The sequence below is a fragment of the Pogona vitticeps genome, chromosome 2 (assembly GCF_051106095.1).
Source record: "Pogona vitticeps strain Pit_001003342236 chromosome 2, PviZW2.1, whole genome shotgun sequence".
Lineage (NCBI taxonomy): Eukaryota > Metazoa > Chordata > Lepidosauria > Squamata > Agamidae > Pogona > Pogona vitticeps.
Genome location: NC_135784.1, coordinates 229,133,822 through 229,148,257, shown reverse-complemented (window position 1 = coordinate 229,148,257; position 14,436 = coordinate 229,133,822). Strand labels below are relative to the sequence as shown.

General features: G+C 40.8%; 1 protein-coding gene across 1 annotated transcript in view; it reads right to left on the bottom strand.

Moving 5' to 3' along the window:
* The window catches only part of GLDC (glycine decarboxylase), a 50,882-nt gene that overhangs the window by 18,852 nt on the left and 17,594 nt on the right, over window positions 1-14,436 (bottom strand). The window contains exons 5-14 of the mRNA XM_020810391.3: window positions 10,126-10,203; window positions 9,461-9,608; window positions 8,356-8,552; window positions 7,601-7,697; window positions 6,400-6,505; window positions 5,886-6,025; window positions 4,480-4,560; window positions 2,467-2,564; window positions 1,791-1,875; window positions 1,666-1,707 (exon numbers count right to left, since the gene is read on the bottom strand). Of these exons, the coding sequence (XP_020666050.3) occupies window positions 1,666-1,707; window positions 1,791-1,875; window positions 2,467-2,564; window positions 4,480-4,560; window positions 5,886-6,025; window positions 6,400-6,505; window positions 7,601-7,697; window positions 8,356-8,552; window positions 9,461-9,608; window positions 10,126-10,203 (1,072 nt within the window). The remainder of the gene's footprint in view (window positions 1-1,665; window positions 1,708-1,790; window positions 1,876-2,466; window positions 2,565-4,479; window positions 4,561-5,885; window positions 6,026-6,399; window positions 6,506-7,600; window positions 7,698-8,355; window positions 8,553-9,460; window positions 9,609-10,125; window positions 10,204-14,436) is intronic.

Here is a 14,436-nt window from a genome sequence, read left to right as displayed (position 1 = left end):
GCTTACATGCGAGTCATAATTCTTTAATAAGATTTATCCACCAGACAGACCAAACATTATACCAAATATTTTTGAATTTGGCTGTCAACTAGGAAAAAGGATTTTATTGAATCGAGACAAAAAGTGCACATTGTTTTCTTTGTTAATTATAAAATGCTTGTGCTAAAGAGCTCAGAAAATAAAATCACTTGGAGAGTTTTACAGAAATAAACTATCCACAGAGCAAATATCTTAAACTGCCACCTTGGATCCTTTCAAGGAGAAAGGCAGGATAAACATATTTTAAATATATAAATGAATGAATAATCAAATCTCCAAGCTCTTGAATTTATTATTCCAAATTATTATTCTGAAACTACTTTCTGATATGTTTTCAACCATCTCCTGGTGGAACCCACACAATGGCTGCAGCCCTATTGCTTCGCATAATAAATTGTACTAGAGTAGGCCCAGTGTATCCATGGGATTTGACGAGTCAGTTCCTATGTAAATTGCATTAATAACATATGTGCAACTTGCCTTAACATAGTAAGTCACAACTACAGTAGGCCCACTGGAATCAGTGGAACGCACAGAGGAGTTGACTCACCAAATCCCATGGATTCAATGGGCCTACTTCTAGTACAACTTCCTATATCAAACAACATGTGCCTCCGTGTACCCCTAATGTAGCCCTTCGTTTGGTCTAGTTTCCATAAGAGCACGGGTCACAGTTCTTATGATTAACTATTGGCTAAAACTTACTTTTTTCAGGAGGTCTGGCACCATTGACCTTCTTGTATGCTTTCCAGTCAGACTGGAAATCCTTTGAAGTCAAAGAAATGCAACAAATTGGCTTCTCTCCCAATACCCTTATAGCGATGGGCTACATCAACGCCAAAGCAGCAGTGAAATGTAGGATTTGGGATATAGAATTTCAGGATCATGGAAGCCAGATGGGTACTAACAGTGTAGTTACATACAGTGCTTTTACTTTACTTTATTTGGACTTATACCCCGCCCCTCTAGACAAAGTCTACTTGGGGCGGCATTTACAATGTCTTCATATTTTTCTAGCCTAATGTCCACAAAGATAATATGAGCTTTTACCTTAGCTAGACTGAATATGCTCCCTTCCAAACTTCTGGATGGGAAATTCCAAAATATCCCCTTTTCAGAGTGTGTATGTCCTTGCAAAAGCAACCAAGTAGAAACCGTGACCTACATCCTTTTATGCTGCCATGGTCACCCACAGATGTATGATTGCCAGAGGTGTTAGTTCCCCAAACTATACATAGTGCTCTATCTTATAAGTGGTTTTATTATGTAAACTGTGTATCTTTTTACTAATATATCTTTATAAGATTTTATTGTATTATATTTTAGTATTATGTAAGATTGGGTTAACAACCATAAATAAATATTTACTATATCAAACAACAGGATTCAGCCAGTGAGGTAAGGTTCAAGCATTGTATATGCACCAATGACTTCACCAATGAAGGACTATGTCCATATAGATCTTACCAAACAATTCCTTCTTAAGAAAGGCTATGCAAATTACTATAAAGAGTTTACTTATTCAACCTTCTATTGATGTTCAAATAGAACTCTGAATCAGGGACTATCATTGTTTAGCTCTCTATTCTAGTTTCAGAAAAACAATGAATTGTCAGAAAAGCTTACCGTAAGTTCTGATGAACTATTCAACTTCATTGTACAGGAACCCTGAGGGAGGGAAAATACAGTCAGTTGATTTTACGCAAGGAGATCAGCATGTACATTTTTTTTCCTTTTAAGTTCATACCTACCAAGGGAATCATGCTGTGAACAAGGGAAATATCTTTGTTTTCTAGTCTCTTCATGTATCTCACAATGTTTGTTTCAGAGTGATAGCTGGAAACATAAAATATTTTGTTAGCAAACCAGGTAACTATACAAATCAGACAAGATGTATGTCCCCCAAATAATAATTCCAACAACCTTTAAGTCTCCTACAATCAATTAACCTCTGCCAGCAAGCAAGCAATGCTGCATAGCTTGGTCTGTGCATCTAGGTTTGTAAGCTGTATGTAAAAATGAAGAACTTGCCCCAACAGTTTGTATTACAGGAGCATGATGTTATGCATTAAATCCCAATCTTAACATACTATTGTAATCCCTGGCTTTAAACCTTGTCAAACAATGACCCAAATCCTGTTGCACAACTAAATGAATGCAACCTGAGGTTGCTCCTGCAGTAGCTGCAATGGTGCCAAGGCAGAAGTGCTATCCACAAAGCACTTACGCTGGCACATTGTGCAACTGGTTGTGTCATTGATATGTGACCAATTGCACAACTGAAGTACCCAATTCCTTGTAGCTGGGAGCAATGCCTGGCACATTTACACTGCCCTAACTATACATTTTATCAGGAGGAACAGAAATTTGCCCAATATCAAGGAGAGCAATGTCAAAAGGGTTGAGAATCCACTGAATTTCACCAACCTGTTAAACACTTTATGTGTGAGGAATTCTGAAGTTCTCTTAAACGCAGTGCCAAAAATCCCTCTTGTTTCTTCATCCATGCCCTCTGCAACCAGTTCCTTTCAAACACAAGACACACAGACATTTAGGTATACTTTTTCTTTTCTCAGATAAAAAGTTTGCTCTGAGTAGTAACAGAGGACTTTCCCCCTATCTCAGCAGTTCTATCTTAATCTTCGCAAAACCTATAGGAAACTATTTTTTTAAAGTTCCCAATTCAGAAATATGGTAAAATATTCCCAAAAGAAAATCTGTAAAGATATATCCAAAGAGAACCGTTTTAACCTGAAACATGTGTGACTGAAAGTTAGACAGTTTGCCTTCTGCAGGTATAACAATACTAAACATAGTAAATTGAACTAAAGTAGGCGCACTGAGATGTGGTGGCACTGCGGGTTAAACCACAGAAGCGTCTGTGCTGCAAGGTCAGAAGGCCAGCAGTTGTAAGATCGAATCCACACAATAGAGTGAGCACCCGTCGCTTGTCCCAGCTCCTGCCAACCTATCAGTTTGAAAGCATGTAAATGTGAGTAGATAAATAGGTACCACCACGGTGGGAAGGTAACAGCGTTCTGTGTCTAGCTGCACTGGCCACGTGACCACGGAAACTGTCTACAGACAAACGCTGGCTCTACAGCTTGGAGACGGGGATGAGCACCGTGCCTTAGAGTCAGACACGACTAGACTAAATGTCAAGGGAAACCTTTACCTTTACCTTAGGCCCAGTGAATCAATAGGGATTATTTATTTATTTAATTAATTTAGAATACTTTAACCCCATATTCCTCCTTAAAAGGACTTAAGGCAGCTCACAACAATTAAAATACAATGTTTAAAAGCTAAAACCAGCAAGTATATAAATATTAAAAATAATTAAATAAGTATTATATTAAAAGTGGTAAATAAAAACAATACTAAAAGCACATTTAAAAACAGAGCACAACAATCAACTTGGTGAGCAAACTCCTTCTCAAGTTCCACTGATTCATTGGGCCTGCTCTAACAGCAATTTACTACACTAAAAAAAAGTTGCAGTTAGAGTAGGCTCATTTGAATCAAGGCAACTTATGGATAAGTTGACTCATCTAATCCCCACTGATTCAGTGGACCTACTCTAGTTCAATTTAATATGCTAAGCAACAAGATTTTGGCCATTTTTTTGTGACTTTATAGCTCTTACTGATTACGGCAGATTTTTTTTGTTATTGTATTTGAATTTTACAAGCCATCTTGCAAGGAGTTATCCGAAATGATGAAGTGTATTACACAGCTGGAACAGCACAACTAGTTGTGTAAAAGCTGCCAAAATTATGTAAGTGATTCCAACTAGACAATTCATTCCAGCCTAAATGGTTAAGTAACGTTCAGTCTTTCTCAAAGTTGGTTTATCTCTCCCAGTAATTTACGTAGCAATAATTTCTTCGGACTGATTCAAATTTGAAAGAATTTTGGATTGAAGTATTATTTGATTGAACTTTAAAGCAATTTAAGCCCAGATCCAGAGGACTGTTCTATTAGGCTTTCAGGCCATGAAATACATAATAACAGAAAGAAGAAATTCCAGTTATACTTTTTGCTGAAGGGACAAAATATATTGATAATAAAATTTAAAAGGAAGCCAAAATTCATATGACTACTAGAGCTAGGTGAAGGATATGGAGTTCAATTGTATTTATGGTAATATTTTCTATCCCACCTTTTGATCAAATGCTTCCAAGCTGGTTTATAACAGATTAAAAATTCCTCCTCAACAGATGAGGCCATCAGACCAGAGATCCTTTGGGTTAAAAAAAATGCTACAAAAAGTAAGCATGCTGGAGCTGCCCTTGCATGCATGCACATGTGTGGAGGAATGGGAGAAAAGTTCACAAAGGAGTGCCATGGGTCGGGCAAAGATGATGATGCCCTGTGTATGTAAGCTAACTGAACACATGAAAGAAGTGTGATGATCTCACTAATCCCTGATTGACTTACAGCCGACGATTCACAGCCAAAAATCCACAACAGGTCATCAAGGTCTTTTTCGGTTACAGTTTCATCAAGAGATACTCCAAGCTATTGGCAATTGGAAGAAAAGAAAGGGGTGGGGGGAACAAAACCCTGGTTCATCAGTAGAGAAGTGCTGCACAATCTGCAATAAGCTCAAACTAAAATGTAAGAGCAATACTGTATGTAAAATACCTGCCCATTAAGACACTTTCAAAATGAAGCTTATATTATGGACATAGTCTTAATCTACAGTAATTGAATGTTGTACATAATGTGCACTATGCTGTTTGGATGAATTCATAATTTTTTATCCATTATGCTCAAACCAAACAAAAACATATAGCTAAGAAACTGCTATACTTTTTTTTTGGGGGGGGTATTCTTTCAAGTTATATTTAATAGCCCTATCATTCAATAGGCCTGACAGAATTGTGCGCTAAATAATTTCTACAAAGCATGCATATACAGTATTAGGTCTGAGGTGGAATGAAAATCAACTCTGTGAATATGAACATGCAATGAAAAGACAGAAAAGTTGGATGTCTTTGCCACTCCACTCTCCACCTATGGATTATACTTGGAAGGATCTGCAACACTCGGCAAAATTCTGCAGGTGTAGGTATGCCCACATAAAACATATCTGGGCACTGGACATCACTAGTTTACGCAAATCTAATGCTTCATCACCCCCTTTTGGGTTCCAAACCCCCCCTTACTCCAAGAGAAGCCTTTGGGAGCCTTGGGACAGAGGGAGGAGGCCTACGATAGTAAGAAATTGCCATCAGATCACTGCTACCAGTTCCATTTCCAGAGATGGCAATCTGGCAGTATTTCTTTGGCAATTACAAGGGCACACACATACACACAGTATCCTGAAGCTCCCACAGGCTTGCTCTGGGGAAAAAGGGAACCCCAGGGAGCCTTTGAACCTGAAATAGGGGGAGTAGAAAACATCCTGTTTACTGAAGCAAATGATTTCCAGTGCCCAGATCTAGTTTATGTATGAAGAAGATAGAGCTGAAGATAATGGGTTACATTTTCAACAATTAACTTTTGAGAGTAACAAGGGCTTAAAGAGTAACCCTATATATTAAAAGATGTGACTGAAGGCATCATAACCTATTGATATCTGACCAGCAACATCTGTTCATCACTTTTTTCACTAAACATCTGAGGTCTAGAAATAGTCTCCCAGGACAAAATTTAGGCCACTTTCTCACCTTTTTGTCCTCAAAAAAGGTAATGGACAAGTAACAGTGATTACAAATCACTGTTTCAGGGGAAGGGGCTTGTGAAAAAAAACTGCATCTAAAATTTAACTTTCCAAGCTCTGGAAGACTAAGCAAAAGCAGGAGGAACATCTCCTAGGATATACTTCAATTACTACTTACTGTGCCATCACTGTAAATCCGCAGGTTTACCTTCCTCTGGGATGCCCTGTGCAAGACTTCTTGGATGTCACATCCACACTGGATTTTCAAGGTATCAAAAAACAGGTCATGTTGGAGTTTATGACCAGCTCTCTTCAGGCCTAGCAGAAACAATATGTGAACTCTTTGTTCCACTGGCAGATCCCTTTTCTGTAAGGTTCTGCAGATTCTATGCCCATGTATCTTTCAGTTGCTGTTATTTTATTAACAGCGATGGCAGGATTACTCCGCACTGAGTGATGGTATTATAACAGAGTTACCTAAATTTGTTCACATCTGGTCACAGCAGTGACCATATCTGTCTTGTGCATCACTACATTTTCCTTGCTCCCAGTTGTTTACATATTCTCCAAGAGCGGCAGTGACTCTTCCAATGAACACTTTTCCAATTTACTGTAATACAAGTTGAGCTTCTGCAGGGAAGATTTAAATTTCTAAAGCATCATCTTCATACAACCATTGAATAGACACTCACCTTCAGCTAAGATCAGAGTGGCATTATGTACCCGCTTCGCAATATGCTTTAATCCATGAGCACCATGATAGATTCCAAACATGGCAGCCATATTAGCTAGAAGGGCCTACAAGGCATGAAGGCGGGAGAACAAGTAAGCAAGCCAATCTGTTAATGTAAATGGATTTTTAAAACAGAACTTTAAAAACTTTGAACATTGCCTTTTCAAGAATGTCCTGATTAGGCTACACAACTACAGGTTATAATGACATGTCTGAAATGTCACAGTAGTGATATAATCATTTAAAGCTCCCGAAAGTAAATGTACAAAAGGTTACACTTTTTTCTAACTTCCTAAAGTGCCATTTTTCAAAACTGGCTGTTGAACTGAGCAAGTCATTTCCACTTTGTTTTTTTTTTCCCCTCAGGAGAGGCATTTTGGCATGATGGGACAAATATCCAAATATTTTACTAATGCTAATAGTTACATAATAGAACAACCGCACTGTCACTGCCATTGGAGTATAGAAAGGAAGACATGGAGCCGCCGGTGCCTGAGGAGAGAGCAATGGCAGAATCTGCCCAGTAAGCAGTGCTTGTGCCCAACTTCGTACCAAGGAGGATTTTGATTTCCCTACACTACCCTGTGGCTGCACCAAGCAAGGGCAGGGGTAGGTTATTCCAGTGTGGCTAGGTGCCCATTTTCTGCCCTTGGGACCCAAAATGCCGCCCCTGTCAAAGATGAAATTGGAAGTGGCTAGAGGTCCACTTTTAGTTTTGAAAAATGGGTATTTGGGGTAGGGGGTGTTTAACAAGTTCAGTAACTATTTTAGGTGAGTTATGATTCCTGAAAACTTTCAGAAGCTGCAATTCTCCTTCCTCCCTCCCTCCCTCCCTCGGCCATAAAAACAGGGAGACTGGAGAAGGGCTTAGAGCAGTTGCTTATAGCCCCAGGACCACACTTTGCCCACCCCTGATCTACTTACTGCTTCCTAGCTGGAAAACCAGTGGCTTAGTTGAATGCTGGAAGCAGAATGATAACGCAGTGGCTTTTCAGTTACAGAACTGCTTATTTTGTGGAAATAACCAGGGAAATCACTCCCCACCCTCCACAGACCTTGCCAGTCTCCAAGATGAAGCCTACTTAATGCAGCACACAAGGCAAGGACTGTCATGAGCCAGTTCCCCAGCACAGGCAGAGGATCACTGTACAAGGGTTCACCTGTGCAGTGCAGATGTTGCTTGTAGCCTTATCCCTCCTGATATGCTGCTCTCGGGTTTGCAAAGCAAGCCGATAAACTTCTTTTCCATTAGCATCCCTTGAGCAACACAAGAAAAGATTGTCCCCTTATTAAATCTAAGACAAAGAGGCAGACTGCTTCTGATAAAAAGATAACTAGCACTCATTTCTGGTTTTAAAAAAAGGCATGGTAAAGCTGCTAAGCCTGAACGAAATAAAAAGTATCACGAGCTGTTCTAAACTATTATGGAACAAATTTGCATGTCAGAGTATCCTTTTTTTCAGTATGACTTGAAATAAAATGGAAGAACTGGATGCAATTTATCACTTCCATATTATATTCCTGTGAGACAAGATATAAAGGCAGGTCCTACAAAGACTGTCAAGCCGTGTGAGCAGCAAGGAAGTCCAAACCCGCCTAGCAAAGATGATGGTTCTTTCATTGCCTCCACTAATGACAGCGTTCAGACTGTATCAAATCAAGATGGTGGAGAGGGGCTAAACATACCATCCTCCTTAACTAGTCTTCCTTAATTCATAGTCTGTATGCTATTAAAATAAAGCAGACTTGCTTTTATGTGAATGTATTTTCTGCAGCAAGATTTAGAAGATGGAGAAAAGCTCAAGGAGTGGCAAACACTATCTTAGAAGGTTGGAATTTTGCAAAACCTGCCAAGACATTCTTCAGTTCCCTGGAAATTACTCAGATTCAAAACTTCAGCTGAAAGTTAGCTCACCTTGTAACTCCCACCATCCTTCCAGGCATCATCCTCACCAGATTCTCCTTGACAGCAAAAAATGCTGCATGTGGCCCCCCATAACAAAGAGGTACCCCAAACCTCTGAGAGCTACCCAGAGCAACATCAACTCCAAACTCTCCTGGAGGTCTCAAAATGCACAGAGCTAGCAAGTCGGTAGCACAGCAGACAAGAGTCTGAAAGAAGACAAGAGGATAGTTGTCAATGTCTTTTACAAGTAACAGTCTATAAGGTAAAGGTAAAGGTTCCCCTTGACATTTTTATTCCAGTCGTGTCCGACTCTAGGGGGCGGTGCTCATCCCGTTTTTCAAGCACCAGAGCCAGCGCTTGTCTGAAGACAGTTTCCGTTGTCAAGTGGCCAGCGTGACTAGGGAACACCGTTTTACCTTCCCACCAAATGGTACCTATTTACCTACTTGCATTTACACACTTTCGAATTGCTAGGTTGGCGAGGAGCTGGGACAAAGCGACGGGAGCTCATTCTGTCGCGTGGATTCGAACTTACAACTGCTGGTCTTCTGACCCTGCAGCACAGGCTTCTGCGGTTTAGCCCGCAGCGCCACCACCTCCCTGTACAAGCCTATACACGCCAATATAATCAATAATACAAACTACAGTGACCTAAAATATCTAAGAGTCACACTAATCTTTTTCAAATAAAAAGTCAGACACAAAACACATGCAACACAACAGTACATTAATGGCTGGCTTTCATTGTGCATTGTGAACATAGGACCAAACATATTCCCAATTGCTCATATACAACAAGAGAATATAATGTTGTAGCTAACATATATGATGAGCATGAGGAATTTGTCTTAAATATCAAGTCAGAATACTGGCCTATACTGTGAGAAATCAGATGACTGAATGCAGACAAGCAGATATAATTATACAGAGGAATATGCCTGCAGATCTGCTACCTCTACTGAAATTAAACAGGATGGAGAAGCTATGTATGGAAATTCCTATACTCTAAGAATCTGTTGAACAGGAAAACAGGGTTCTACAGCTGCCATTACAGTAACTAAAACTTGATGGGGACATAAAATATTGTGGGATATTATTATTGCCTTGTTTTTACCCCATTCTGATGGGCTCGTTCAACCAGCTCACTGAAGTCTTCCACTTTTCCCTCAGTATCTGGGTACTGAAACAACACTCCACTGATGTCTTTACCACTGAAGTCCATCTCGTGAGGCAACTTCAGCTCAACAACAATGCCAGTGTAACTGAAAAGCAAGAGTTCAATGCATCAGTAGAACAAACTATTTCCTACGGAATCCCTCCAGAATCCTCTAAACAGAACTTAGAAAGAAAGAGAAAAAAACCCAAGACTATCTGACAGAACATTAAAAAAACAAGGGTCTAAGTCGAAGGTCACATTCCCAGTGCCCCTCCTGGTTTCTCTGGTGGGGAAAAATTTGCTTGGAAAGTTTCCAAGCTCCCACCCCCACCCCCAGAGCAGCTTTTTGTGCATGGGAGCTGCTGGATCGTTGGGGGAGGGGGTGCATTCACAGAAGCTGTTTCCACAGATACAACAGTGAGTGCTTGAGATTTACCTTAATTTACTTAAACAAGAACTATTTCTAGATAAGCAATAGCCAAATTTAGTATTCATTCAATCTTATTAGTATACCACCTCACCCTCAAAGAGTATTCAAATGTTGAGTGGGTTTTGGTCTTTGTTTGCTTGTTTGTTTTGCCCTATAGTGGAAATCTATAAAGGAAATCTCAGAGAAACATTACTTTGCTCTAGTCTGCACCACCGCTATCGTCTGAGGATGGCATCTGACGTCAACGTAAAACTTCCTCCGCTTATTATGTCTATTGGAAAGAGAAAAATCACACACATACAAAGCATAATTACTTCAAATGTGTTAAAAACAGTTTTAATTATAAGCCAGTAGGTTTCTACAGTCCACATTGTGCAAGCAAAAATAATTAGCACTTCTTGGTCTGTTTATGATCTATTAGCCAAAGATAACCAAAGGGAACATTCATTTTCTTTGCCTCTGATTGTCAGTTGTTGTAGGGTAACTAAGTCTATTATTAAAACATTTATATGCACTCTTTATGTAGATTGTTGCCACGTTGCTTTGTCTGTGGATTTCCTAAGACCATACCGGTCATCACTGTGGAAGAACAGGTTGTTTACCTGTAGCTGTGGTTCTTCGAGTGGTCATTGGTGAACTCACATCAAGGGGCTAGTTGTGCATGCACACTCCATCTAGGAACCTTCCAGAGCTAAGCTGAGGTGTTTGGGTGGCAGATCCCTCCTCAGGGTGTGCTCTATCCATTCCATCCTATTCACCTCAGTTTTTGGTCTGCCGTAAAGATACGGACATATTGTGAAAACCCTCAGGGTGATGGCAAGGCCAAAGAGAAGGACGTAGAATTGGTAGATATGATGACCAATCATGAACTGGAGAAAGTGCTTCTGGGATAAGTAAATATCAATATGAAAATACGGTAAGTATCTTAAAGATCTAGTGTGGCAAAGAGAATGGGCTGGATGGTCATTTGGAAATGCTTGATATGTATGTATGAATTCATGCTTCTGAGGTCAGTAATTGCCTCAGGACATCATTCCATTTGGGAACGGTGATGTAGTGGGAATGGAAACCTAATCCAGCACAATGAGGAGGAACTCTGGATACCTCCCTTGGTAAATAGAATGGAGAATTCACCATGAAGGACAGGGGGTAGTGGAGTGATTGAAGATGCACTTGTAGGGGGTAATGTACAGAACTCCAGGGCATAACCATGTGGACAATAGTGAGAACCCAGTTGTCAGTAGTAATGCCTTGCCAATGGTGGTAGAAGAGGGCAAGATGATCTGCAAAGGAAGCTGAATAGTCAGATCCAGCAGGAAATGTGACTGGAGGTCATTTTCTTATGGAAGGACAGTCAGTTCCACGCGGTGTGGGATCTAATGGAAGATGCAGGCAGAGACTGTATGAGTGTCAAAAGGGTTTGAAAGGCAGCAGTGCTGTAAGTGCTGTAAGTATTGCAGGGCGGGAAGGATTTAGATGGACAATGAGGAGCATTCATTACTTTGGGGTCGATACAGCGTCTCTTTGCTCTGGTTCTCATGGTCTAACTTGTCATTTGCCATTTTGCTAAACAGCCCTAGCTCACTGAACAAGAGGTCCTCAATAGTGAAGTGAATGTCTGGAGAGAATCCAGAGGAACAAAGTCACGCATGTCAGTGGAGGGTGACCGAGGTAAGTGAAGGATTTCAGAGCATTTGGCCAAGTGCCTGGTGGCAATAATCTGCTGACCCACTAAACAGTGAGGCTCTGCTTAAAACATGAGGAATGTATCCCTGTAATCATCAGGGAGGTGTCCTAAAACAGATAATATTTTTTTCCAAATATATTGCTGATAGGCTTCTATGCATGCAGGATAATTAGCAGTCTTCAAGGATAAGGCGGCTGAGATGTAATGCTGCTGTCTCACGGCATCTAGCTTTCTGCCCTCTTTATTGGATGGAGCTGAGTTGGGTTTTGACCTGGATTTTTCCTGCAAGGCGTCCACAATTATTCAATTAAGTGTGGGGTGTTTAAAAAGAAATCCACAACTAATCTCTTTATAAAGGTGCTCAACTTTCTTTGAAGCAGAGGGAACTGACGAAACGTACCTCTGTGACTGTTATGTCAGGTGCAGAAGAGAAGGGAGTACAGTGGTGCTCTGCTTAATGCTTACCCCGCTTGACAACGAATCCGCTTCACAATGAAGTTTTTGTGATCGCTTTTGCGATCGCAAAACGATGTTTTAATGGGCAAAAACCGCTTTACAAAGATCAGTTCCCTGCTTCGGGGCAAGGAGGGGGAGGACATATTTAGTGGGAATGTTGTCAGACAAAGAATGGATGGTTACCATGCGAATGGCAATATTAGGATTCCAGCAGATAAAACAAAAACTTGGACAGCTAGAAGGCCTGATTATGGGGAAACCATTAGAGGCTAAATAGCAATTGAATGAAATTGAAACTCCAGACCAGTTTTTATTGAGAGAGATGCCAGGTAACATGGTTGGTAACATAGAGGGGATTGGAGGCTTCCACGTGGGATACCCAGCTACAATAGTCAGAAAAGGCGATGTTAAAAATCAGACTACCGTTTTGGATTTAACTTTATCCCCCCAAGATTGGAAGAAAATAGAGGCACAGAAATGGGAAAAATGTACTGAGAAAATATGGGAAGTGGCAGAAATGGATAGCTTTCCAGATAGGCTGATAGGTCCATGGCAGAAGGAAAATCAAAGAGGGGATGTGTTCTATAATTGGCCTCGATTTTATGATAGAGTTGGAATAACTTACTTAAATTAAAACATGAATATAAGCAGATATATGGAGGATAATCAAGTAGAATTTTTTTGTACTGGAAAATGAGTGGATCAGAGGCATACATACTTAATATGAATAGAATGGATGATTATATACTCTGTGTTCTCCTATCCTCAAACCTTTTTTTCCCATCCCCTGTACTCCCTTTTACCTTTTGTATTCCGTATCCCATTCCTAGTAGTTTGAAAATAAAAATAATCAAAAGAAAAAAAAGGGAACCGATTCCTCGCTTTATGACGATCAAAACAGCTGATCGTCGGGTTTCCAAAATGGCCACTGGCTGCTCAAAATGGCTCCCTGCTGTGTTCAGGAAGGAATTTTTCGCTGCACAGGCATGGAAAATGGCCACCCCATGGAGGATCTTCTCTGGACGCTGAGGTATTTAGCCCATTGGAATGCATTGAACCGGTTATCAATGCATTTCAATGGGCTTTTTTATTTCGCTTGACGAGGATTTCGCTCTACAGCGATTTTGCTGGAATGGATTATCCTCGTCAAGTGAGGCACCACTGTATGGGTATTGATCCTGGACAAGCAAACTGGGCCTGAACACTGTGAAATATGGAGTCAGTGACTTGTTCCAGTGGGGTCTGCACATCAAGTTCAAGAACTGCTGTCATGCATAGAAGTGGGTCAGCAAAAAGACAGATCATGTGAGGTTTGGGATGGGATGCCCAAATCAAAAGAGGAACTGGAATCACAGGAGTCCTTATGACCTGTGCATTTGCTGTAGTGGTACTGAGGCTGGCATCTGTTGAACAGGTCAGTTGGGTACAAGGCATGCTAGTAAATAGGGTTGTGCTAATAATGGAAGCCCTGTTGGGAGGAGCTGCTACAATGAAACTGGAATGGTTGATGGCGGTGCAGACCAGGCAAGCTGGCGGGTCGATGCCATGGCCAGTATTGGAAAAGCACCTTAAGTGGCAGCCGATTCCAATGTCGGCGTTGTAGCCACTGAGGCCAACAGCACTGGTAAAGTGTCTGATATGATAATGGCAGACCTCGATAACCTTCTCTTTCAGAAGGGCTGATAGAGATAGCATTGCCAGGTTTAGTACCAAGGGAACTCAGTCCAGTTATAGAGGTTTTGACAAAGTTGCTGATGTTTATGCCATAGGTGGTCATTCTGATTTTTTTTCAAAGTAATTGGAATGGACTGAAACAGGTGACAGGTTAGGAAATCCAATTATAAAATTGCTCTGTCACTGAGAATTGGGAGTCTGGCCTCCCAATTTTCTCATCCCTGAGGAGTAAAGACCTTATGATGTGTACAGTTCTGAGTGTTGTGACTTCCTCCAAGATACACTAAGCATTTGGAATGGCCATCCAATAAGATGATTTTTGCAGGACAAGTTACACATTTCTTAAAAGGCTGAGAGCCATGCAATGCCAAGGAAAGGGAGGTTCTCCAACGTCTGCACTGATGGTGGATGAAAAGAAACTGAGGGGAACAGGATGTAATGGGCAGGCCACACCCTCAGAAAAGGGCACAGCTCCTGCCCAAACACCTTAGATCAGCTCTGGAAAGTTCCAAGATGGACTGCACATGCACAGTTAGCCCACTGCTATGCATACACAAAGCTCGCAAAGAAGCAACATGGTGCTGGACTAGACAGATCTTGGTCTGAACCAGCAAGGTACTCCTTATGTTCACTCTGTTATGATTTATTCAACTCAGAATTCATTTCTTCTTCTGTAACTCTTGTTTT